Source organism: Pseudoliparis swirei, chromosome 1 (genome assembly GCF_029220125.1).
Source record: "Pseudoliparis swirei isolate HS2019 ecotype Mariana Trench chromosome 1, NWPU_hadal_v1, whole genome shotgun sequence".
Classification (NCBI taxonomy): domain Eukaryota; kingdom Metazoa; phylum Chordata; class Actinopteri; order Perciformes; family Liparidae; genus Pseudoliparis; species Pseudoliparis swirei.
This window is the reverse complement of record NC_079388.1, coordinates 19,397,391-19,422,907: the sequence shown is the minus strand read 5'-3', so window position 1 is coordinate 19,422,907 and position 25,517 is coordinate 19,397,391. Positions and strand designations below refer to the sequence as shown.

General features: G+C 44.6%; 3 protein-coding genes across 5 annotated transcripts; 2 read left to right on the top strand and 1 right to left on the bottom strand.

Moving 5' to 3' along the window:
- Window positions 1–636: 636 nt before the first annotated feature.
- LOC130202131 (sodium-dependent neutral amino acid transporter B(0)AT1-like) lies at window positions 637–7,588 on the top strand. Of its 2 annotated transcripts, XM_056427556.1 has the most exons (13): window positions 637–1,010; window positions 2,797–2,937; window positions 3,038–3,175; window positions 3,895–4,076; window positions 4,154–4,268; window positions 4,331–4,340; window positions 4,373–4,471; window positions 5,446–5,574; window positions 5,697–5,853; window positions 6,450–6,654; window positions 6,734–6,893; window positions 7,009–7,171; window positions 7,433–7,588. In XM_056427556.1, exons 1-13 carry the CDS (start codon window positions 869–871, stop codon window positions 7,577–7,579), a joined length of 1,788 nt encoding a protein of 595 aa, XP_056283531.1. In that variant the 5' UTR covers window positions 637–868; the 3' UTR covers window positions 7,580–7,588. The 2 variants fall into 2 exon arrangements, with proteins under 2 accessions (XP_056283531.1, XP_056283443.1); XM_056427468.1 differs by lacking the exon at window positions 4,331–4,340 and having other exon boundaries at window positions 4,154–4,264; window positions 4,359–4,471.
- A 263-nt stretch (window positions 7,589–7,851) lies between these two features.
- On the bottom strand, window positions 7,852–18,583 carry tert (telomerase reverse transcriptase). Its single transcript, XM_056430550.1, has 17 exons — window positions 18,330–18,583; window positions 16,922–17,313; window positions 15,486–16,402; window positions 15,232–15,421; window positions 15,014–15,167; window positions 13,917–14,084; window positions 13,660–13,821; window positions 13,069–13,170; window positions 12,891–12,976; window positions 12,333–12,449; window positions 12,160–12,231; window positions 11,879–12,070; window positions 11,210–11,336; window positions 10,639–10,700; window positions 10,198–10,322; window positions 9,624–9,746; window positions 7,852–8,174 (listed from the first exon to the last, which is right to left on the bottom strand). Exons 1-17 carry the CDS (start codon window positions 18,573–18,575, stop codon window positions 8,071–8,073), a joined length of 3,339 nt encoding a protein of 1,112 aa, XP_056286525.1. The 5' UTR covers window positions 18,576–18,583; the 3' UTR covers window positions 7,852–8,070.
- Window positions 18,584–20,233: 1,650 nt separating this feature from the next.
- On the top strand, window positions 20,234–24,211 carry LOC130202900 (CMP-N-acetylneuraminate-beta-galactosamide-alpha-2,3-sialyltransferase 2-like). Of its 2 annotated transcripts, none has more exons than XM_056428868.1 (7): window positions 20,234–20,308; window positions 21,051–21,300; window positions 22,055–22,251; window positions 22,388–22,558; window positions 23,043–23,073; window positions 23,173–23,292; window positions 23,459–24,211. In XM_056428868.1, exons 1-7 carry the CDS (start codon window positions 20,289–20,291, stop codon window positions 23,624–23,626), a joined length of 957 nt encoding a protein of 318 aa, XP_056284843.1. In that variant the 5' UTR covers window positions 20,234–20,288; the 3' UTR covers window positions 23,627–24,211. The 2 variants fall into 2 exon arrangements, with proteins under 2 accessions (XP_056284843.1, XP_056284772.1); XM_056428797.1 differs by having other exon boundaries at window positions 21,051–21,369.
- Window positions 24,212–25,517: the final 1,306 nt, after the last annotated feature.

Genomic DNA, 25,517 nt, shown 5'->3' with positions numbered 1-25,517 from the left:
TCTACCGCCATCTGCCTGATGGATCGTGGAGGTCTCCATCGTGGAATATGCCTACTATGAACTATTCATACACTCTGTCACATTCATTGAATGTATTTTAACTCTAAATCTGTCCTTCTGGTCACATGACATCTATTGTTCTGTCCATCCTGGAGAGGGATCCTCCTCTGTTGCTCTCCTGAAGGTTTCTTCCCTTTTTTTCCCCCTGAAGGGTTATTTGGGAGTTTTTCCTGGTCCGATGTGAGGTTTTGGGGCAGGGATGTCTATGTGTACAGATTGTAAAGCACTCAGATACAAATTTGTAATTTGTGAAATTGGGCTATACAAATAAACTGAATTGAATTGAATTGAATTGAAAGAAGAGCTCGGCGAAGTCAAATAAAGCCGAGTACGCAAGCTAACGCTGCTCCATTGACTTCTGTGTTAAGGAGCTAATAAGCTAGCAAAGAGTCTAGCGTCTGTATGTCGCGGTCCACATTTTAACACATTTAACTTTAAGACATTGTGTGTACATTTTAAAATGTGGTTTTTTTTCGGAAACAGTTGTCAACAACAGAGACTGCCTTAAAACTTTAATATTTGGAGAAAAGACAGCCAGTTAACACCGAGCGGCTCCAAATGGCCTTTTGAGCTTTGGCTATAAACACCGGCCCCAGGTTATCCATTAATCTGAGTACCAGGGTTTAAAAAAAAAAAGTGTAACCATTAAAATCATCACCGTGACCAGATTTCCATATCGGCCCCACCGACTTCCTCTCAGGGAACAATACAATCTATTCCCTCGACTTGAAGCTGCAACTCATTAACCGACAGTAAAGACTTAAAGAGACGAAGACGAGCTGGCGTTTCTTTTCCTGCCGGCTTCAGGATGGGCAAAGCACTGGCCTCCGGGCCGGAGAAGAGACCCCAATGGGACAACAGGGTCCAGTACCTGCTGACCTGCATCGGCTTCGCGGTGGGAATCGGCAACGTCTGGCGTTTCCCTTACCTGTGCCAGATCTACGGAGGGGGTGAGTTAGGGTTTAGACATTTTAGTTGTTTATTTTCTTCTATATTTATAACTATTTTAACCCATTATGAGATGTTGGAATGAATGAAAACCCTGTGCATTACCGTTCAGTGTCTCTTCATTCAGTTCTTGTGATCCTCCTCTTCTCATTGGCCCAGAGGCCTGTCAGTAAGTAAGTAAGTAAATCTTTATTTGTATAGCACCCTTCACAACACGAATGTACAAAGTGCTTCACATCCTTAAAATAGGTAAGATAAAAATAATAAAATAATGAAATAAAATAATAATAAAATAAAAAATAAAAAAATAAAAATAAAAAATAAAAAATGAAATAAAAAGAGGGAGGGATCTGAATATTGTGTTTAAAAATGTTGTATGTATATTTGTATATATATTTTTATATATATATTTGTATATATATATAGGACATAGTACATATTTATATAAATAAATATATTTATACATATATATTTTTATATATTATTATATAGTTATATATATAACTATATAATTATATATTATATATATATTTCTATATATAAATATATGTATATATTTATATATAAATAAACATATTTATAGATATAAATATACATATATATAAATATACATATTTATATAAATAAATATATTTATACATATATATTTATATATATATATATAGTTATATATATATAACTATATAATAATATATATAATTTATATATATAAATATATTTATATATAACAAAACATATTTATAGATATAAATTAGGGCTGTGAAACGATTAAAAAATTTTATCGGGTTAATCACAGGTTTCTGTGGATTAATAAATCACATATTACCGATATTCTCGGTATATTTTGTGAGAACATAGAGATTTATGACAAATGACGGATATATACATTTATACATTCTTCTATACAATGGTGCTGCAACTCAGCAGTTATTTAGCAGTTTTCTTCCATATGGAACATTAATACATCTTCATACTAAACAGAATGTTTAACCCTCCTGTTACCTTTCGGGTCAATTTGACCCCATTCAATGTTTAATGTCGGTGTTCTTTAGGGTCAATTTGACCCCAGGCTGTTTTTCACTGTGTCAAACATATAAGAAATATCAACTTTTTTATTTATTTAAAGGGCTATTTAGGTAGTCAACAAACAAACATAAAGTACCTCACACTTAAACTTGGGAAGCAATATTCATTCTTATAATTTTCTGGAGGTTTTAATTGCTGGGGTCAAATTGACCCCGAGGGTAAAATATGTCAGTAAATGTAAAGGTAACAGGAGGGTTAAACAGAGCATTTTTCTCTTGTTTGTCAACCATTAACTCCACCATGATACAATCTAAAGGCCTCTAGTCTTCCTCTAGCAGCTGCTGAGGCAAACTGACTGTGTGGGTTTTCTTCATGAACTGGGCCGTGATGAAAGGGACGGCGGGGACACCGCTGCAAAGCTGAAACCTCACCGGCCCGGACAGGTGGACAGATTGACAAGTGACTTTTTTTTTGCTCGGTCCCGATGCGCGCGCACGGAGCTCTGTGGCGCGCGAGACGGAGATCGATAAGTGTTAACGCGACACGTAGAGACAGAATGACATGCTGCTGGTTCGAGACGACCAACAACAGACGGATTGGAAGCTCATTCTGCGCATGCGCTAAATGCGTAAAAAAAAAAAATAGTTAAACCTGTAATTTAATTAACTGAGTTAACGCGTTATTTTTCACAGCACTAATATAAATATATCTCTAAATAAATATATATTTATATATGAATAAATATGTACTTCCTGTCTTCAGGGGCTTTCCTCATCCCCTACCTGATAGCGCTGGTGTTCGAGGGCCTCCCGCTGCTCTACCTGGAGCTGGCCATCGGTCAGCGGTTCCGCATGGGCAGCATCGGCGTCTGGAACTCCATCTCGCCGTTCCTGGTTGGAGTCGGTGGGTGGCCTGGAACCATCTGAGACATTTATTATTATGACCTTAAATTCATCATCATCATCATCCTTCTTCTTTCTCCTGTCGCTCCTCATATTTGAAGGGATCGCCTCCATGCTGGTGTCGTTCCTGGTGTGCATCTTCTACAACACACTTGTCGCCTGGGTGCTCTGGTACCTCTTTCACTCCTTCCAAAGCCCGTTGCCGTGGGGACAGTGTCCCCTCAACGACAACCTGACAGGTAACGAGAAGCTCTCGATGCGGCGGTGAGTGACACAAGTATTGCCAATAACGCTCTATGTAACATTTCTTGTAAAGAAAAGCTCTTCGATTGACCCTTGTGACGAGAATACTCATAAACTAACAACGACACCTTTCAGGTCAGATTTAGTTGGAAAACTACTGGAACTTTTTATTATTTTATGGCACAAAGGCAAATTGTGACACAACTCTATATAAAAAGAGATGATAAAATGTGGGACAAGTTAGGAGCTCAAAGCATGCTCTCATTTGTTTTCAGTAAACTTACCAAGGTATTAAAATGGTTTCATGACAATACATTGTGTTTAGAGATACTACATATTTCCAATATTTTTAACTGAACTATGTTAAAGACAATCTGAGCATGGTTTAGGAAAAAAAAAAAATTATATATAAATATATATAAATATTTATATAAATATTTATATATTTATATACACATTTATGTATAAATATTTATATAAATATATAAATAGTTATATTTACATATATTTATATATTTAAAAAATTATATATATATATATAAACATCTTTATATATAAATAAATATATATAAATATATATATGAATAAATATAAATATGTTTATATATAAATAATGTGTATAAATAAATATATATAAATAAATGTATACATATTTATTTGTTTCCTCCTCTGTTAGTGTCCTAAATTTCAGTTTTCATTGCATACATCCATGCAGGTTACAACACGGAGTGTGTAAAGAGCACTCCGGCCAACTACTTCTGGTACCGCGAGACCCTGGACATCACGCCCGACATCGAGGCCAGCGGCTCTCTGCACTGGTGGCTGGTCATCTGTACGGCCAGCGCCTGGTGCGTGGTCTACGTCTGCTTAGTCAGAGGCCTCGAGTCCATGGGGAAGGTCCGTTCACACACGCTTCATTTCAACATACCTGCGTAGTTACCGTAGCTAACGAAGCCCCGTGTCGCACGCTTCAGGCCATGTACGTGACCACCATCTTCCCCTACCTGGTGCTGACCATCTTCCTGATCCGTGCCCTCACTCTGCCCGGCGCCACTGTTGGACTGGTGTACCTCTTCACTCCGGACGTGAGTCGGTCCACTCGGTATACATACCACCTAGGTTGTGACAGTGCGACTGCGCGCCGGCCCCAGGTGAGCTCATGTGCCGTGTTCTTCTTAGTGGGAGGTACTGAGGAAACCTCAGGTGTGGCTGGACGCGTTCACGCAGATCTTCTTCTCGATCTCCGTGGCCTTTGGAGGCCTCATAGCGATCTCCAGCTACAATGCAGAGAGGTAATGGAGTGGGAAAACTACCACCCCCCCCCTTCCCCCCTCCCCTCGCCCCAGGGGCGGCCCGAGCACATTTGGCGCCCTAGGCGAGCTTCACTCGTGGTGGCGCCCCCCCCCCCCCCCCAAATTAAAAACGATTTTGCACGAAAACGGAATTTCAACTTACAAACGCTATTGTGCCCTGCAAGACTGAATTTCTTTCAAATAAACAGAACAACGATCGCAACAATGAACAAACATTAAATAAAGAACAAAATCCCTGAGAAAATGTCACGTCTGTGCTGAACTACGTTCCAGCTCCGCCCCCCTGATCAATGGTGCACATTCACTCCCTCGTCGTGCCCAAAATAATGTGAGCGCCTACGGCTGCCTGTAATGCAGCTAGCTCTATAGCTCAGCATGATGAGTGGTTGACTGGACACCTGGAGATGCGTGATCGATTCCAAGACAAGACAGCTCTTTTTCATCATTTTTTTTTTTTTACATTGAATTTACATGACGTGGTCTACACTTCACGTAGGGACACGTGATGCATGAATATGTTCACGTAGTTAAAGCGCCACCTAGAGGCGGAACTGGACTTTGTCGAATCTGCCCCAAACTTGTGCTCGTTACAAGTCACGGCCCGAGTCGAGTCCGACCGGCGTGCCTGCGTCCTCGGCCGAGCGCGCCGACGTCTCGCCGGCGTCCCCGACCGGCTCAGATGAGCGAGGACCCGTTCGACGGTGCTTGCAGCTTTAATGTTTTTTTTGTTTTCTGTTCTGTTGATGGCTGGCATTGCCGTCAAAATATTGGTTGGAGATATAGATGGGGGCTCAAAAAAAACTGCCCAGCTGGGCGCATTTTTTTGCGCCCCCTCTGAATGGCGCCCTAGGCGGCCGCCTATACCGCCTAAAGGAAAAACCGCCCCTGCCTCTGCCCCCCATGACGGTTCCATTTGGACGATATGCGAGTGACTTTCTTTCTGTTGCCTTTAGAAACAACTGTGAGATGGATGCGGTTATCGTGGGAGTGATAAATAGCGGCACCTCTCTCTACGGTGCCATCCCCATCTTCTCCATCCTGGGATTTAAAGCCAACTCCGCCTTCAACTCCTGCATGAAGGAGTGCGTATATAAACACAAACGCCATGTTATTTAAAATGTGTTATTGGTTTTTCTTTGCCGATACAAACGAGGCAGAATCTAATTATTATTTTTTTGGGTGGGGGGGGGGGTCCGATCTGCAGGAACATCGTGGCTCTGACCAACCACTTTGAGCTTTCAGACCAGAACGTGACAGTGGACAACTATGATCACTGGTTGGAGTATCTAAATCGGACGTCTCCAGGTGAGGTGGCCAGTGTGGACCTGAGGCACTGTGACCTGCAAACATTCCTTGACCAGGTATTGTGGCGAAGGTTCAGTTCTATAAAACTCAGGCAAAGCCCTCTACTGGACTCTATGGGTAAAAATACATTAACAAAATATGCTGACTCAATTGCATGCACACATCACTGCTAGACACCCAACTATGGAGGACTTAAAATGACTTACGTATAAATAAATAAATGCATGAATAAATATAGGAATAAATAAATAAATGTATAAATAATTAAATACAGGAATAAATAAATAAAGCATTTATTTATACATTTATTTAAGCATGTATTTATTTATTCCTATATTTATTCATGCATTTATTTATTTATACTTAAGTCATTTTAAGTCCTCCATACCCAACAACCTTTTCAGGCAGCGTATAGGTCGGCAGGACCCCCCCATGGTCGAGGGCTTCGCCTGCGCCAAAAGAACAAGGGTTACATTATCGTAACCTCCCTAACTCACACAGGCTCCGCCCTCTACTGAACTGGAGGGGCGGAGCCTGTGCGAGTTAGAACTTTGACGAAACATCCAATCTGACACGATGCATTCTGGGGTTTTCCAAAATCCCTTCCTCCATCTCTCTTTTACCGATTACCGTCTCCCCCCCCCCCCCCCAGAGCGCATCGGGCACCGGCCTGGCGTTCATCGTGTTCAGCGAGGCGGTGGTGGAGATGCCGGGCGCGCAGGTATGGGCCGTGCTGTTCTTCGCCATGCTCCTCTGCCTGGGCCTCTCCTCCATGTTCGGCAACGTGGAGGCCATCCTCACGCCCATCAAAGACCTCCAACTGCTGCCCAAGTGGATCCCCGATGGAGTCGTGACGGGTAGATAGAAGTAGGAGGTGAAAGCGTAGAGTTCGGAGGGTGGAGTGTAAAGAGCTAAAACATTCCCTCACTTCCTCAGCGGGCATCTGCTCCACAGCCTTCCTCATGGCTCTCATCTTCACCTTGGGTTCGGGGAACTACTGGGTGGAGATCTTTAACGCCAACGTGGGCTCCGTTCCTCTGCTCATCGTCGCGTTCTTCGAGATCGTTGCGGTCATTTACGTCTACGGGATGAAGAAGTAACTTATTTTTCTACTTTCTTTATACACACTGTCGGTTTCATGAGATTCAAACACAAATGGAGATCCCGGTGCGCTGAGCTATTTCCTCTGGTCCCCGTTATCCTCCCGACAGATTCAGTGAAGACATCGTCTTCATGACTGGGAAGAAGCCCAACATGTTCTGGAAGGCGTGCTGGATGGTGATCAGTCCTCTCATGCTCCTGGTGGTGTTGATCGCCTACATCGTCGTCCAGACACAACAACGCCCAACGTATCCCACGTGGAACCCAGCCTATGTAAGGAGAGAGTCCAGCCTCTTCTTTCTTAAACCATACACAAACTAAAAAGTAAAGACATTAATTGTGGTTTTATGGGGAGTTGCATGCTAGGAACATGTCTTGGTTGAGCAAAGGGACTTTAAAGTTATGCTAAGCTAACCAAACGGATATGAGAGGAGGGAGAGTAAAGAGAATCAGCCAATTTCCCAAAACATCAAACTATTTTTTTCAACTTACAATATTCTTTATTTACACTTATTTGATGTTTTTTTCCTTTAGGAGCAATTCCCCAAAATGGAGGTGAAGTCCTATCCAGACTGGGTGTTTACCATCATCGTCCTGCTGTCCGTGGTGCCTGTGATTCCCATCCCGATGGTGGCGCTCTACAGACTGGTCTGCTGTGGCATCAGGAGGACCAATCACTGAACAAATTTTTTTTTTTTAAAGGACATTCTCCAGATCGTTGTCGCTGCAGGTTCACATTTACCGGGATTCACCAGAACCGGACAACTGAGGTCGTTAATAACAAAAGTGGATTTATTTAACAGTCAAAGTCTGAATTGAAATTTTTTTTTTTACATCGTCGTAAACTGTACAAAAACATAATTGAATCAGATCAAAATCTTCCTACAGTTGAGTTATAAACACGACATATTCTCTGGAAAACTACCACAAAGTATAAATCAAAGTCCAGCGGGACGATTTTCAAATATACCTCTTTATTGTGTTTCTGACCGAGGGTTTATCACGTCAACGTTTTATGACTTTATGACTGTTTTTCATTGACATGGACGATCAGATAACCGGAAAAAAAATAGACAAAACTCACGACACAACGACTAAACATGTATAAGTCGACCTTTGAGCTACTGAGGGTTTCATGGTGTTCATGGGAGCTGTAATTGAGGGGGGGTAGTCTACATCTGGATGGCCCAGAAGTCCACTGGGGTCCTGGGGTTCGTGGCCTGGCGGACCCTGGCCAGCCTCGTGGGCCCCAGACTTTGCTCGAGGCTGCGTTTCCCTGAAGGAAAAAAAGAAAAGATTTATTAGATTTGTTCCCTTCCAGCACCTGTAAAAATGTGACGATAAAACCGATTAAAGTGCACGTGAGACGGTGTCTGGGGCCATTGGGCAGAGTTCAGTCAGAGCGATCAAATCGTTCATTCATGTGTTCTCAATGAGATCGCTGCCTCTACGTTCCTGCAGTTCAGCAACTTCCCTGAACAAACACGTTTAGTGTGACTGAGTTCATGATCAAGAGTGGGCTTCATACACACGTCGACTAATGGATTCCCATGACCTTTCCATGACCTGTCCATGACTTTTAAACCTAATGGCCATGACCAAAACATTTTGTCAAATCTCCGTGTATACACGAGTATAAACCTTAAATTACACAAATTAATGAGACAATAGTTTGATTACAATAATAAATATTTAAACGTATGAATATAACATATTTACAGGACTTTTCCAAATGTTTTTTGAAATTAAAAAAAATGTTCAGGACTTTTTTATAGGCCCGGAAATAACCATTTAAAAATAAATAATTAATTAATTATTTTTTATTTAAATGACACATTTTCCAGGACTTTTCCAAAACTTTGGGTTGTGCATTTTTTTCTAAGGACTTTTCCAGGACCGGAAATAATCATTTTAAATTCCAGAACTTTTTTCCATGACCCTACGAACTCTATGTGAGGGTAGAAGTGCAAAACATTGAAGCAACAACCACAGCTTTGCTTGGCAGAGGCCATCAGACACCTTTATTATTATTATTATTATCATCGTGTGCGTATCAGTTTTTGCCGCTTTTAGTTTATTACCCACTTTTAGTGCAAATTACTATTTAAAAATTGCGATTATGGCATAAATTGAGTTGTCATAGTTACTGGATGTAACTCGAGTTCCGTGAAGTTTTCCATCCGATGCTGCAGATTACGTTTGGTTTGCTTAACACAAAATAAATATCAACTTTGCACAAATTAATAATGTGATGGTTCGTTTTTCCTTCAGGTATCTTCTCATCTCCTGGTTCTGGTCTTTGGGGATTCATGAGTTGTATCTTCCATGTTGTACGTGTGTGTGTTTGTGTATGTGTGTGTGTGTGTGAGCGTGTGTGTGAGCGTGTGAGCATGAGTGAGCGTGAATGTGTGTGAGCGAGCCGGCCAGGTGTACGGCCTGGTGTACGGTCAGGTGTACGGCCTGGTGTACGGCCAGGTGTACGGTCAGGTGTACGGTCAGGTGTACGGCCTGGTGTACGGCCAGGTGTACGGCCAGGTGTACGGCCAGGTGTACGGCCAGGTGTACGGTCAGGTGTACGGCCTGGTGTACGGCCTGGTGTACGGACTGGTGTACGGCCTGGTGTACGGCCAGGTGTACGGACTGGTGTACGGACTGGTGTACGGACTGGTGTACGGCCAGGTGTACGGCCAGGTGTACGGTCAGGTTTACGGTCAGGCATACGTACGCGTGTGCAGGTGAGGGAGCAGAGCCTTGTAGAGGAAGCGATGCTGCGACAGCACGAACACGAAGGACACACAGAAGAGCAGCTCCACGGCCTCCACCTGGATACTACTGCCCAGGTCCGGTCCTGAGAGGAGGAGGAGAAAAGGAAGGAAAGAAAGAAGAAAAAGGAACGAAGAGGAAGAAAAAGAAGGAATGAAGAAGAAGGGAAAGGAAAGAAAGAGAAAAGGACAAAATAAAACGGAAGGACGAAGAAGAAAAAGTAAGGAGAAGAAGGAAGGAATAAGAAAACGGAAGGAAGGAAGAAAAAAGAAGAAAAGGAAGGAAGGAAGGAAAGAATAAGGAAATAGATGGAGGAAAAAGAATAAGAAAAAAGGAAGAAGGGAGGAAGGAAGGAGAAAAACGGAAGGAAAGAAGGGAAAAAAAGGAAGGAAGGAAGAAGAGAAAAAAGAAAAGGAAGGAACCACGAAGAACGAAGAAAAGGAAGGAATAAGAAGAAAAAGGAAGCAAGCTCAATATTCCTTAAATAATGAGTTGTTCCAGAAGTATAAATATATTTATATAGTTATTGTTTGTGCCTTTGTTGCTGAGCCTGATGAGCCGGTTGGCGTATTGAGCCAAACCCAAGATCATCTGCAGGAAGTAGTCGGGGTTCAGAGCGACTGTCTGACCGAAGGGCAAACGCTGGGCGCAGACGTGGAACCTTCCGCGAGGAAAAACACCACAGAAGAAGAGAGAAGACACCATTAGCCGTCGCCATGTTGAGAGCCTTAAAGAGGCAATCGAAATGCTCTCAATCGCATTAATAGCAGCTTTAAGATCTTAAGAGGACATTTGTGTTCATTGTAAATGTCTTTCAAAACTAATTATTATAATTATTCATATTGAATTACCCATTGAATTTATAAAAATAAAAAAATCTGAATATTAGACGGTTAAATCTTCGTATTTTAATCTGACAACAGTAAAAAAAAAATATATATTTTTTTAAAGTAGATAGCGAAGTCACTTTTCTTTACCTGCATGCATGAAGCAGCACCAGCTTGTAGACGTTCTTGTAGACGCCCTCAAGAGAGTTGGTCTGAGGAAGAGAAGCACGACAGAGACGGTGAAGTTAAAGTGACTGAAAAAAGAAAAGCAGTGTGTGTGTGGGGGGGGGGGGGGGGGCTTTCACTTTATTGATGCATCTCAAATCAAATGCAAAATGGCGTACATATAAAGTCAACTTTCTTTAATATTCGTACGCGATGCATAACATCGGTCGTTATATTTTCTGTTCCCTGATCTGATTGACTGCATTTACTGATATTTACCATCAATCCGCGACCTTCTTTTGTAAGTCATAGACTCCGAGATCGTTGAACTTGATCAAATGTTGTTTCAGAAGAACTTCCAGCTGGTCACCATGGAGATTATTGACAACAATAAATGCAGATTCAGGCTAATATACGTTTGTGTTGCTGCTGAGGAACACATATTGGGGTCGAGAGCCTTTTTGAACAGTGGAAATGTTACTTTACAAGCTCTTCAAATAAAAGGGATGTTTGTTTGTTTCTTTTTAGATAAAAAAGGAACCATTATCTCCCTGACCTTCAGGTCCAGGAACAGAGGGTGACACTTGAGCCGGAGGATGGCCGTCAGCTTCCTCCTCATCTGCTGTCCGGCCGAGTGAGACGAGCCCAGAGTCAGGCTGTAGCGCAGAGACAGGTCCGCATAGCTGTGGAGAGTCAGGGGACCATGGCAACGACAACAAAAAGACATGAAAATAAATGTTAAAAATGAACACACTGCCGTTCAAAGGTTTGGGGTCACACAGACAATTTGGTGTTTTCTATGAAAACTCACTTTTATTTATCAAATTAATTGCAAAATGAATATAAAATGTAGTCAAGACATTGAAACGGTTATAAATAATGATTTTTATTGTAAATATTAATGTAGTTCTCAGCATAACTGTTTTCAGCTGCGCTCACATAAAAAGGGTTTAAAGGGTTTTCTACCCCTCCGCTAGTCTTCTAAGGCAATAACACAATGTACCATTAGAACACTGGAGATGGGCCTCTACACACGATGTAGAGACTTCATTAAACACCAGAGAATAGTCATCTACACATTAACTATGTAGAGAGAGTGTTTATGATTCATTTAATGTTATCTTCATTGATAAAAACAGAGCTTTACTTTGAGAAATAAGGACATTTCTAAGTGCCCCGAGACTTTAACGGTAATGTATGTGTTAATGGTTCTGGAGGCTTCCACCTGGAGTAGTCCTTGGAGACGTCCAGCGAGTGCGTGTCCAGCAGCAGTCCACACCAGGGGAAGAGGCAGCGGGGGGGCAGCACGCGGATGCCGGGTGGACACGAGCCCACGCTGGCCGCCACCTGAAAGTTGACCACCACCTTCTGCGGGTTGAGCACCAGACCGTACTGCGGCACGCCGGCCAGCAAGACCCTACAACAACAAAAACAGAGTAAAGAAAGAGAAGAATATCGGGACCCGAGAGCCGCCGTGACCAGAAATGCGTGTTTTGTGCGTCGTACTTGAGGAAGGTTTGTGCGTCGTGCAAGTCGGGCGTGACCAGAAGGAAGTCGTCCACCAGTCTCATCAAACGCCTACGGTGGAGAAATAACACACAAACGGTGAACGGACCGCAGAGACGTCCCCCTGCTGGTGCAGACGTGTCACTACACCCGCAGTGCGTGGCCCCGCGTACCCTTTCTTCTCGGCGATGTTTTTGAGCAGGACGTTCTCCATGTGACCGTAGCAGAGGCAGCAGAGCAGGCTGGACACGACCGATCCCTGAGGAATCCCTCGGCACTGGCGGTATGTTCTGAGACAACAACAAAAACGGGGCGGAACTAGTAGGGACGGGTATCGTTTTAAACCGGTACTTTTTAAACGATACCACAAAACAACGCTTGACAATGACGACATTAAAAACCTCTACGGCCATATTCCCTGTAAAAGCCGTTCTCATGGCCGCACTGACGTAGCTCGTGTTTAAGCTAGCTCGTAGCTCGCCCTAGCTTGTAGCTAACGTGAGCTACGAGCTAGCTTAAACATGGTTTATAATGGCAAATGTATTATTTGTTGTCCTACTTTTATGAATCCAAGACTTGCAATTAACGTGACGGTACTAATCTGAGTTCAGGCTGCTCTTGTCATCATCGGAATCCACGCCATATTGGCACCGTTTATTTTTGGTACCCAACCCTAAAAACTAGCGGGACCGATGTTGCGTAAAACTCCGTTTAGCGTCGGCTGTGCTTACTTCTTTCCGAACTGAACCACGCTGCCGGTCAGCATTCGGGTGAAGAACTGCAACGCGTCTCTGCCGTTCAGGTCCGAGCAGAAATGCTGAGAGATAGAAAATGAAGACGAAATTCTCGGGTTCAAACTTCCGTATTTAAATTTTTTTTTAAAGGCTCGCGCGAGGACGTCGCTCTCACCTGCTCTACCAGGATGGCATGATGCACTTTCCCGCTCTTTTGCAGGGACGTCACGAACCCTTTCATGTTGGTGGCGCTCATGTTGCCCTCGAGGAAATCGGCCTGTGTCAACAGAAACATGAGAGAACTCTCCAGAACGAAAAACGCCGCTATAGCGACCTGTCAATCACCTAAAGCGTCCCCTGCTTTATGGTCTGTGTGACTCTAAATGACCAGGAAGTCCTAAATGATGACATCATGCTGTATAGAAGAAGACTTGAAACTAGAGACTGAGACATAAACTCATGTTTACAATGTTTACTGAGGGAATACATCAAGAGAACAAGTCACTATATAGACTTCTATACCCCCTGGTGGTCAGGAGAGAGAATGCAGCTTTAACAGATGAAGCATCGACTTCTATACAACCAGAAGAGTTGACCCTGGTGGTCAGTAGAGAGATTACAGCTTTAATACATGAAGCATAGACTTCTATACAACCAGAGGAGTCGCCCCCTGGTGGTCAGGAGAGAGAATGCAGCTTTAACAGATGAAGCTCACTCTTCAGAACTGGAGGTTTCCACCTGTGCGTGTGTGTGTGTGAGACGGTACCTGTCGAACAAAGGACTTCTTCATGCCCTCATGGGAATCAGCCCAGATCTTGGCATAGCGGCGGCTGGTAAAGAGTTCTTCCTGGACGGGTGTCAGAACCTGGCCGATCACTTCAAGGAGTTTGTCATGAGGCAGACTCTCGTAGGCGCCACTCACATCCACCTTAAAAACACACAGAAAAGACAGAATGACGGAAGGAGGAAACAAGCATTTAACAACCCCCCCCCCCCCCCCCCCCCAAAAAAAAACTGGCAGACCTTAACAAAGTAGAGGGGCTGTGGTTCGTCCTTCTGGGCCGGAGCTAGAGAGCGCAGCACCTTGTGGATGTCCGTCATGCCCCACACCGTGGAGCCCAGGAGGGCCGGCGTGGAGCGCACACAGGCCCGCAGGATGTCCATCAGGTTGCGGACACGCCCTTGGTAGATCTGCAAGGGGGGGGGGGGATACCGTAAATGTGTGTGTGTGTATATATATATATATATTAGTGCTGTGAAAAATAACGCGTTAACTCAGTTAATTAAATTACAGGATTAATTAGTTTATTTTTTTAACGCATTTAACGCATGCGCAGAATGAGCTTCCAATCCGTCTGTTGTTGGTCGTCTCTCCAGCAGCATGTCATTCTGTCTCTAGTGTCACGTTAACATGACTCCGATCTCCGTCTCGCGCGCCGCAGAGCTCGGATGCCGGCGTGTGCGCGCACATCGGGATGAAAAAAAGTCACTTGCACCCCCCTCCCCCCTCCCGTCAACAACTCTTCTCGGAGCTCTTGCCTGTCTTGAGAGCCCTGCAAATGTATATATGTGATTAATCATGATTAATCCACAGAAACCTGTGATTAACCTGATTAAAGATTTTAATCGTTTCACAGCCCTAATATATACACACACACATACATACGTATATACACATATATACACCCACACACAAATATATATATACAAATACAAATATACACATATACATGTATATAAACACACACACGTATATATATATATATTACACACACAGACATGTATACAAATAGATATATATACTGGATATATATACACACACATAATGCAACATACATATACACACGTATATATATAAATACATATATATACACATACTGTATATAGATGTATATAGGCATATATAGATACATATATACAAACACATATGTATTTACATATAATACACAAAAAATATATATATAGATATATATACATACATACACAAACATAACGCTATATACATACATACACATATATATAGCTAGTTGTACACACGCACACACACACAAACATAAACACACATACACACACCTCAAATGCATAATGTCTCAAGCCTAAACGCCGTGATGGAGACGTACTCTGGTTTTGGCGTCCGCTCCGACGACTCGCGTGATGGGCCTCATGCTGTCGGTCTTGGGGATGAAGCGCAGGCGGGAGACGACGGTGTCTTTGGGGAGCGCCGCCACCTGAGCCGGAGTCAACTCCTCCATCTGGCCCTTGGAGAGGTGAGCCCTAAACGACAACACAGATGTGTGAGCTTGTGTGTCACCGTTGCCGAGGAAATGCGCGTTCGTACCTGAAGGCCAATTCCTGCACTTTGGCCCAGACTTCCTGTCTGTAGAACCGGAGGGCGTTCTTCTGGCCCACGCTCTCCGTGACGTAGAAGCAGGCTCGGACCAGGCCCGCCACGTACCCGTCCAGGAGCCAGGCCAGGAGCCGACCCAGGATGCGCGTGCGGTACGCCAGCTCGCTGGGCGGGACCCCGGCTGCGAGAGGAGCGGGGTCAGTCGGAACACGTGGAAGACGTTCGCCCCGCTGCGTCGGCCTTACCGGTTCGACTGATCTTCGCCCAATCGCAGTCGTTCACCCTCATCTTCCACATCAGCTCGGCCAGCGAGAGACGCTCGAACTTGCCGCTGGACAGGAAGGCCCGGACCCGGAAGAAGAACTGAAGTCGGTTGTGGTCCGAGCCCCACAGCTCCAAAGGGACCACGGCCCTGAGGCACTCCTTGACGAACAGGTAGACCCTTCGGGGCGCGCAGTGGCGAGGCAAGAGGGCGCTCAACCGCCCCGGTTCGGCTCCGCCCACCGCCTCCGCCACGGGGCACGTCCTCTGCAGCGTCCGGCTGTACGGACACCTCTTGTGTCGCCGCAGCAGCTCCCCGAACAAGGGCGCCGCGCGGAAGAAGCGCCGGGGGAGCTTCCTCGGCTTCCTCGGCTTCCCCGCCGGCCCGGTGAGGAACGCCGTCCCCTCTAAGAAGACCATCCGCACCACGTCTTCCCCGCGGAGCCTCCCGCATCCCGCCGCGCTCTTCTTCCTCCTGTTGAGGAGGAAGCCGCGCATGCCCCTCCCCCCGTAGAGCAACCCCAGCGTGCGGATGAAGGTCTGCGAGGGCGGCGGAGGACAGGGAGGCCCCGGCCTCGAACCGGGGCCTCCGACCTCGGCGGGAAGTACAGTCGTCGGCATTTCGACGGGCGGTTTGGAACGCGGGGGGCGATTCTCCGAAGGCTTCGTAGACGCCGTCGGTTCTTCCGAGGGTCGTCCTTCCTCCGCGGTTTCACTGCGAACCTCTTGCCGTCCGACCCGTCTCCTCTTTCCTGTCCTAAACTCCTCCTCATCCTTCTGGTCAGCATCCCTTTTCCTTTTCCCCGTCCTCCCTCTCAACCGCCTCTCGTTCCTCGGCCTGCCGGCGGCGAGACTCAGAGCTTCCCGCTTCCTTTTCCAGGTCGCCGCACCTCGGTCCCTTACGAACCAAGCGCCGCCGCCAATGCCAACGGCGCCGCCAACACCGCCACCAACGCCGCCTCCACCAACGCCGCCACCCACGCTTCCACCCACGCCGCCACCAACGCCGCCTCCACCAACGCCGCCACCAACGCCGCCACCCACGCCTCCACCCACGCCTCCACCAACGCCGCCACCCACGCCTCCACCCACGCCTCCACCAACGCCGCCACCAACGCCGCCTCCACCAACGCCGCCACCCACGCCTCCACCAACGCCTCCACCCACGCCTCCACCCACGCCTCCACCAACGCCGCCACCCACGCCTCCACCCACGCCTCCACCAACGCCGCCACCAACGCCGCCTCCACCCACGCCGCCACCAACGCCGCCACCCACGCCTCCACCAACGCCGCCACCAACGCCGCCTCCACCAACGCCGCCACCCATGCCTCCACCAACGCCGCCACCCACGCCTCCACCCACGCCTCCACCAACGCCGCCTCCACCAACGCTGCCGCCAACGCCGCCACCAACGCCGCCGCTAACGCCGCCACCAATGCCGCGCGCCCTGGCGGACCGGGGCTGCAGGTAGAACCCGGTGGAGGCGCTCGTCGTGTTCACCCTGTCGTAGATGGGAGCGCCGCACACCTGGAAGACGCACGAGGGCGGGACCGCCACGAACATGGAGCAGCTCTCCAGCAGGTGGCGCGTGAGGTCCGTGCCGAGGCGCGCGGCGGCCTTCTTCCACAGGTCGCTGCCGTGGATGTAGGCCGCGCTCTGAGTCACGTCGCCTTGGAATTTTAAGTGGTCGGCGTCCCGCTGCTCCCGGTCCACGGACAGGAAGCTGTAGCCGTGGGCCAGGATGTTTTTCTTTCTTTTCCTCGTGAGGTTGTTGACGACGAAGGCCAGCAGCTCGGGCAGAGAGCAGATCTGAGGAGAGCGGGAAAAGAGAGAGAGAACATCCCGGCATCAGAATCAAAACAAGCCATCTTTGTGCAAAAAATAAATACAATTCAGTCTCTCTCACAAATTTGTGTGTGTGTATATATGTGTACATACATGTACACATTTTTATGTATGTATGTATGAAAATATAAATATACTGTATATATGAACGTATATATATGCATATATATATAGTACTAGACATTATTTCGTTTTTGTTTTTAATGTATATATATATATATATACTGTTTTTTCCATTTTTTAAAAAGTTTGGAGTCACTTAGAAATATCTTTATTTTTCAAAGAAAAGCACTGTTTTTTCAATAAAGATAACATTAATCAGAAATACACTCTCTACATTGTTAATGTGGTAAATGACTATTATAGGTGGAAACGTCTGGTTTCTAATGAAATATCTCCAGAGGTGTATAGAGGTCCATTTCCATCAACTATCACTCCAGTGTTCTAATGGTACATTGTGTTTGCTAATCGCCTTAGAAGACTAATGTCTGATTAGAAAACCCTTGTGCAATTATGCTAGCACAGCTGAAAACAGTTATGCTGGTGATATAAGCTATACAACTGGCCTTCCTTTGAGCTTGAAGTTTGAAGAACAAAATTAATACTTCAAATATTAATCATTATTTCTAACCTTGTCAATGTCTTGACTATATGTTCTATGAAATGTTCAATTCATTTGATAAATAAAAGTGAGTTTTCATGGAAGACACGAAATTGTCTGGATGACCCCAAACTTTTGAACGGTATATATGAATGTGTATATATATATGTATGGACATATTTATATGTGTATCCTCCTATTCATTCGTGTCCTCTGTGGTGGATATTTTTGTCTCTTCTTTGACTCATTTGAGTTCTCCAATCAATACCTGTTGTACTCTCATCCTGTATAATACATACACACACACACACATGTATATATATATATATATATATATATATATATATATATATATCGACGCTTTACGGCAGCGGGTCACCTGGCTGCCGCTCGGCACTTGTTGCAGCTCCTGGTCGAAGCACACGAAGACGCCGCGGACGAAGCCCGTGAACCGGAGCGTGTCGGTCGGCTCCACCAGCGCTGCCCTCCGTCCGTCCCGGAACACCACGCGGCTCGCGAACTCCTCCAGCGTCTCCGTGTGCCGGTACACGGACCGGAGGATGTCCAGCGCGGGGGACATGTTAGGGGGAGACATGTTAGGGGGAGACATGTTAGGGGGAGACATGTCCGGCGGTTAGCCACACGGAGAGCAGCCGGGACTTCTTCTTTTAGGCCGTTTTAAGAGCCCGCGTCGTCCTCGGCCAATGAGAGAGCGGTTTGTTGTGAGAGGCCAATCAGATCGCCCCATACTCAAGCGGGAGAATTTACGGTTGACCAATAGGCAACGAGAATCAGACTCGTTTATTTGAGCGCGTTGAACATGCAAGGAAAGGTGCATAACAATAAACTTAGACATAGAATAAAACAAGAAAAACAAAAAACAAAGAAAAACGAAAGACAAAGAATAAAATAATAAAAACAATATACATAGTATAAAACAATACAGTTAACAAAAAACTACACAATAACATAATAATACAATAAAAACTAGACATAAAGTAAATATTATAAAAACAATAGACATAATCAAACAATAAAAACAATGTACATAGAATTAAACAATCAAATGAATAAAAATGAGACAGATTAACATTAATAGTACTAAAAACAAGACACAATAAACACAATAATAGCAATAGACATGTCTTAAAAAAATAGACATACAATAAAACAATACAATTAATTAAAAAAACATAGACGGATTAACACAATCAAATAATAATAAACAGCCATAATAATACAATAAATATAGAATACAATAAATAAAAACAAGAGACAAAGATTAACACAATAACATAATCATAAACAGAAATAAACAAACAACAATAATCGAAATAGTTAAAACAATACCAAAATAAATATTAATTATATTTATAAATTATACAAATTGTCAATATTTGTGTTTTGGAGATATGGAATACACCCAGTAATATTAGTAAAATAGGATATCTTTGCAAAGTCTATGCTTCCTGCACTTCCTCTATGCGTCTGTCTGTCTTTGCTGGGCCGAACCGGTCTGGCCCAGAAGAGGCGGGTCTAAGAATCAGTTTAGCCAATTACTGATTAAAGATATAAATGAGTGACATACAATTCAGTCAATCCAGGACACGCATGATAACTCCTCAAGCAGCCATATTGGGCAAAGTGAACATGGCTGAGCATTTTGCAGCTTGAGTCTGGATCTATATTAAAGAGAGTTGCCCATTGTGAGGTACACGCAAGGTTTTATAAATCACAATATTTATTTGATCCTTTAAGTGCATTTCCTCCTTTTTTACGTACTTTACGAACTTTTTCATAAAACATGTGTGTTTAGTTTTCACATTCTCGTTGTAACAGACAACATTTTGTTTAGGTTTAGCAGAAATACATTTTTTCCAGACAATTCCAGCTGAAATTACGGTTGATAGAGAAACTCCACTAAATCTACAATAAAAGTGTCTATAAGATTCTATTGAGTGAGACTTTATTGGAACAGCTCCGTCTGGGTGTAAGAACGCTCGTGAAGTTGCTGCCTGTCAACCCTTCCTGGGTTTCTCTGTCTGATGTGCTTTCTTTCGAAGGAATGCAACGAGTCACACCTTAATGTTTTGCATATTTTGTTATTCTGGAATGACAATGGGCGATGTGTGTGTGTGTGTGTGTGTTTGTGTGTGTGTTTGTGTGGGTGTGTGTGTGTTTGTTTGTGTGTGTGTGTGTGGAGGTGGGGGGGTTGAAGCCTGAAACCAATACGTTAAACGCAGGTGGTGGTGGTTCAGTTGACGCTCAAGAGTCACAAAGAAACACTTTTTAACTTGTGTTTAGGACACGGTGGAGGTATTTAAATATAGAATTGACGATGACTTGGAGCTGCTTACGGTAAGAATATTTAATCTTCTCACTCAGATGATTGGCAAAAAAGCTCCTTTCTTTTATTTCTCATGTTTATATATATATATATATATATATATTTATATATATATATATGTATATTTATATATATGTATATTTTTATATATATGTATATTTATACATGTATATCTATATATATGTATATTTATATATATATGTATATTTATATATATGTATATTTATATATATATATATATGTTTTGTTGTGTCATTTATTTAACAGTACGTTTATTGCTATCATTAAATGAAAAGTCATTGTATTGGTGGTTATATATGGAGACACCATTACGTAATAATTTTTTTTAACCAGATATATTCATGTAGTGCCAGAGGTTGGCTAAAAATCTAAACATAAAATGTTGCTTTTTTTCAATGTGAATGTCTTGTGAATGACGGGTGTTTCAACATGGTTAGAGATGGAAAAATTAAAATCTAAACAAGCAGACAAAACCAGTTTCCCCTCCACTGCAGCGACGTCACCAGCGCTTGCTTGAAGAAGTTCAGAGATTTTGAACCTTAGAAAAAGTCTCTTCTTGGACACATGTAGGCCCAAAATACTTTTTATGTTCAAATATGATTTATCTTGTCAGATACATATCGATATATGTCGAGTGGTGTATTAAGCATATCACAAACTGAATAAAGCCACTTCCTGACGTTTCACCGCTGATGGAACTCTCTCGTCTCTGTCGACATCCTTTGTCTACAGATCGCTTCGCTTCAGGTGTCTCACATCCAAAGTGGGCGTGTTCATTCTCCTGCTGTGTGTGACGGGCATCTGTGTGTTTTGGAGAGCAGAAACCCCATCGTACCAACCGCCTCGGGAGGAGAGACACTGCGCCTGTGACCGATGTTTACGTGAAAATGGGACGTTGTTTCTGCAGCGTTTTGACAAATTTGATGAACCATTTTTGTCAGCTAACCACAATCTCTCAGAGGAGGCGTTCAACTGGTGGAGTGTGAGTTGTGACCGGTGCAGTTCAAGTCAGGATCAGAAAGTTAACCACAACCAGGAAGATGTATTCAGGGTCAGTGCAGCTCTTCTCCAGCAGCCATTTTGACATACGGAGGTGTTTCTGATCAGAGTATGTTCTTATTCTATTTAGTACGTCACGATCCAGCATGCACCCTGTGCGTCACCAATGGGCTGTAAAAACTCCTAGATTGATAGAAAAATATGTATTTCAGATGTTGGGGTGCATGGAGCCTTTTGATCGCACAGACACACACAACTACACACATATATGCACATCGTTTTAATATACCTTGATTCTCCATTTATTCTAGACAAAATCCCTGATCTTAATTTACTGTGTAAAGCACAGGTGTCAAACACGAGGCCCGCGATGACCTTTTCTTCAAGAAATTGAAAAAAAATATCCTGTGCTTTTATTTTGAAAGTTTAGGATTAAATGGATTTATGTTGTAATATTAGAGATATTTTCTGATGTACGATATTTCTACACTCAAATAAACAATAATCAAATGCAAATAGAGTTATTTCACAATATATTCGAGGAGTTTATAAAGTGTTTCCGGCCCTTTAAGAGGGCAGCCATGATGATGATTTGGCCCACAATGAACATGAGTTCGACACCCCTGGTGTAAAGGCTCTTCCGTCATAAAATCACTGCGGGGACAGTGACAGCAGATGTGTTAATTTAGTACAATTCCTGTGGTTTGATGTCAGTAATGTGTGTGTGTCCCTGACAGCGCTTACGGTCTAACAATCCCACCTTCAGTTCCTACATCGAAGTCGTGAAAAAGATTTTTCAGAAGTTCCCAAAAACCCCTGAACTTGAACCACCCAGCCCCGACCGCTGCAGGACTTGTGCTCTGGTGGGGAATTCTGCTAATTTGAACGGATCACATTACGGACCTCTCATAGATTTCCAGGACTTCGTCATAAGGTACGTGGAACGAGACCGCGGGACGAGCATGAATGTATTTTTTCATCCTCAAAGTCAGGAACTAAAAGTGAAAATTCCCGAACCTGTTTTCCCTATAAACAGTGACATGTGAAATTAATCCCTTTGTACTTTATAGAATTAACAACGCTCCTATGAAAGGCTATGAAAAAGATGTTGGGACCAGAACAACTCATCATGTCATGTATCCAGAGAGTTCTGTGAATTTAGATGACACCACACATCTGCTGCTGTTTGCATTTAAGATGCGCGATCTTGTGTGGATTACAAAGTACATTAACTCGGGCATGTGAGTAATCATTTTCATTTAAAAATAATGTTACTCTACTTTTCTTTCAGAATGGCTGGTTTATCATTTTATTGACAAAAAAAAGCTCCCCATCATTACCTTCGCATTGAAAATGCAGAAGGTTATGTTTTGATCGCCGTGTATTTATTTATTTATTTGTATGCGTGTTACTCGCATAACTAAAAAAGCATTAAACCGAATCGCATGAAATTTGGTGGGATGATTGGTTATTATCCGGGGACCATTTGGTTAGATTTTGGGATTGATCGGGTCAAAGGTCAAGGTCAAGGTCATGAAAAGGTCAACATCTTCTTTTTACCATAGCGCGGTCAATTGTTATCCAATTGGCATGCAACTAATGCCAAAATGTTCATAATTCAATGCCCAATCTTGTGATATGTGAAGGTATGCGCTCTACCGAGTGTCCATTCTAGTTTTATGTTGTGTTTGACATTTGTTATGCTAATTTCAACATCCCATATAGAAGAAGAGGACGCACGTTCAACACGGACCTGGTGAGTATTCTTGTAAAAGCGTTTCTCAATAAACTCTCCTGTCTCAAAGGGTAACGGTTCGTAAAAATATGTTTAAACCCCACTTCTGATTCCTAACAGATGAGCATCGTTAATCCAGCTTTTATTAAGTTTGTTCATCAAGTGTGGCTCAAGAAGAAGGGCTATTATCCATCCACTGGCTTCCTGGCTTTGATTCTTACTCTGCATCTTTGTGACGAGGTAGGTTTTATTTTTAATTGAAAGAATAACTTAACACACTAATCCATGACGAGTGGATGCTAATGCGTAAAAGGGGAAATCATGAAATCTTGTGTTATTTAGTGAGATTTTAGGAACGCTTTTACCACCTTTTCTGTTTCTAAATGTCTTTACCTTTGTCTTCCAGGTCCATTTGTTCGGCTTTGGAGCCGACAGTGAGGGACAGTGGCGTCATTACTGGGAAGAACTCAGAAACAAACTATTTAAAACTGGAGTGCATGCTGGAAATGTAGAGTTTGCAATGATCAAGGAGCTTTCTCAGAATCAAATAATCAAGTATTATGGGGGCTATTGATCAGCGTTTAACGTATTTAAGCCTCGATAGTGAATCACATCCAGAGCCTCTCTCCTCAGACTCACCATCCTGCTGCACAGTTAACCCAACAGCTCTTCTGTTCTGCTGCCTCCATGTTTTTACATTACTGAAGTAGTGAGGTCAGGGGAAATGAATGTAAAGTTAATTAAACATTTTACAAAACACAGAGCATCAATTATTTCCAGAAACGTTTACGTCTTTTCACTGTTTTTGATGTCTTCATGAAAAATTGCCTTTATAAAGTTCTTGGTAGTAGAAATACATGAAGCTACATAGTTTAAACAGAACATTTTATTTTTGGACATGAAATATACATTTAAATTCATGAGCTGAAAATTTTTAAGCAGTGGTGGATTGCTATTGATGGTAGAAATCTCTGTGTACTATGTATATGATATATATTTATAACTTCACGAAAATGACAACAATGTTCTTTAACTGAAGTAGACTATATGGAAATAAAATGCCAAAATGTATTCATGTTTACGTGGAACAAAACAGGTTGGGGTTATGGTGAAGTACACTCGACCTTATTAAATGTAATGAATTGAATTAATAACTATGCTTTCGCCTATTCTTTGGTTTGTATTCACATTTTCCTGTGTTTTTCCTTGTGGTATTCTTCAGTAAGTGATGCTTTTTGCTCTGTACATTTCACTGGTAAAGGGACAGTTTACCCCAAAATCATTTTACCTGTAGTTGTCAGAGGGTGTGGTTTGGGGCAAAAGCTCAGCTGCAGAGGCAACAAGCAGGAGTCCAGGTAAAGGTGAAACAAAAAACTATGTACTGAGGAAAAGTCAAACTAGGAACTCGAGCTAGAAGGCGAAGTTACACAAGGGGAGCTGGAGCCGGAGCTGGGCGGCGACGGGACACGGTGAACTGGAACCGGCGACGGGACACGGGGAACTGGAACCGACCTGGGCGGCGACGGGACATGGGGAACTGGAGCCGGTGACAGGACACAGGGAGCTGGAGCCGGCGATGGGACACGGGGAACTGGAGCCGGTGACAGGACACAGGGAGCTGGAGCCGGCGACGGGACACGGGGAACTGGAACCGACCTGGGCGGCGACGGGACACGGGGAACTGGAGCCGGCGACGGGACACGGGGAACTGGAACCGACCTGGGCGGCGACGGGACACGGGGAACTGGAGCCGGTGACAGGACACAGGGAGCTGGAGCCGGCGACGGGACACGGGGAACTGGAGCCGGTGACAGGACACAGGGAGCTGGAGCCGGCGACGGGACACGGGGAACTGGAACCGACCTGGGCGGCGACGGGACACGTGGAACTGGAGCCGGTGACGGGACACAGGGAGCTGGAGCCGGCGACGGGACACGGGGAACTGGAACCGACCTGGGCGGCGACGGGACACGGGGAACTGGAGCCGGCGACGGGACACGGGGAGCTGGAACCGACGACGGGACACGGGGAACTGGAGCCGGCGACGGGACACGGGGAACTGGAACCGACGACGGGACACGGGGAGCTGGAACCGACGACGGGACACGGGGAGCTGGAGACGGCGACGGGACACGGGGAGCTGGAGCCGGCGACGGGACACGGGGAACTGGAACCGACGACGGGACACGGGGAGCTGGAGCCGGCGACGGGACACGGGGAACTGGAGCCAGCGACGGGACACGGGGAGCTGGAGCCGGCGACGGGACACGGGGAACTGGAGCCAGCGACGGGACACGGGGAGCTGGAGCCGGCGACGGGACACGGGGAACTGGAACCGACGACGGGACACGGGGAGCTGGAGCCGGCGACGGGACACGGGGAACTGGAGCCAGCGACGGGACACGGGGAGCTGGAGCCGGCGACGGGACACGGGGAACTGGAGCCAGCGACGGGACACGGGGAAC

Excerpts from the sequence above, each read along its gene's own strand:
- LOC130202131 (XM_056427468.1), top strand. The coding sequence starts at position 869 with ATGGGCAAAGCACTGGCCTCCGGGCCGGAGAAGAGACCCCAATGGGAC. Across the intron at positions 4,077-4,153 it reads GCCTCGAGTCCATGGGGAAG|GCCATGTACGTGACCACCAT; the intron begins GTCCGTTCACAC and ends CGCACGCTTCAG. Across the intron at positions 5,575-5,696 it reads TTCAACTCCTGCATGAAGGA|GAACATCGTGGCTCTGACCA; the intron begins GTGCGTATATAA and ends TCCGATCTGCAG.
- LOC130202900 (XM_056428797.1), top strand. The coding sequence starts at position 20,289 with ATGACTTGGAGCTGCTTACG. Across the intron at positions 22,252-22,387 it reads TTCCAGGACTTCGTCATAAG|AATTAACAACGCTCCTATGA; the intron begins GTACGTGGAACG and ends TGTACTTTATAG. Across the intron at positions 23,293-23,458 it reads CTCTGCATCTTTGTGACGAG|GTCCATTTGTTCGGCTTTGG; the intron begins GTAGGTTTTATT and ends TTTGTCTTCCAG.
- tert (XM_056430550.1), bottom strand. The coding sequence starts at position 18,575 with ATGTCTCCCCCTAACATGTCTCCCCCTAACATGTCTCCCCCTAACATG. Across the intron at positions 15,422-15,485 it reads GGCGAAGATCAGTCGAACCG|CCGGGGTCCCGCCCAGCGAG; the intron begins GTAAGGCCGACG and ends CTCCTCTCGCAG. Across the intron at positions 11,337-11,878 it reads GTCTCCAAGGACTACTCCAG|CTATGCGGACCTGTCTCTGC; the intron begins GTGGAAGCCTCC and ends GACTCTCCACAG.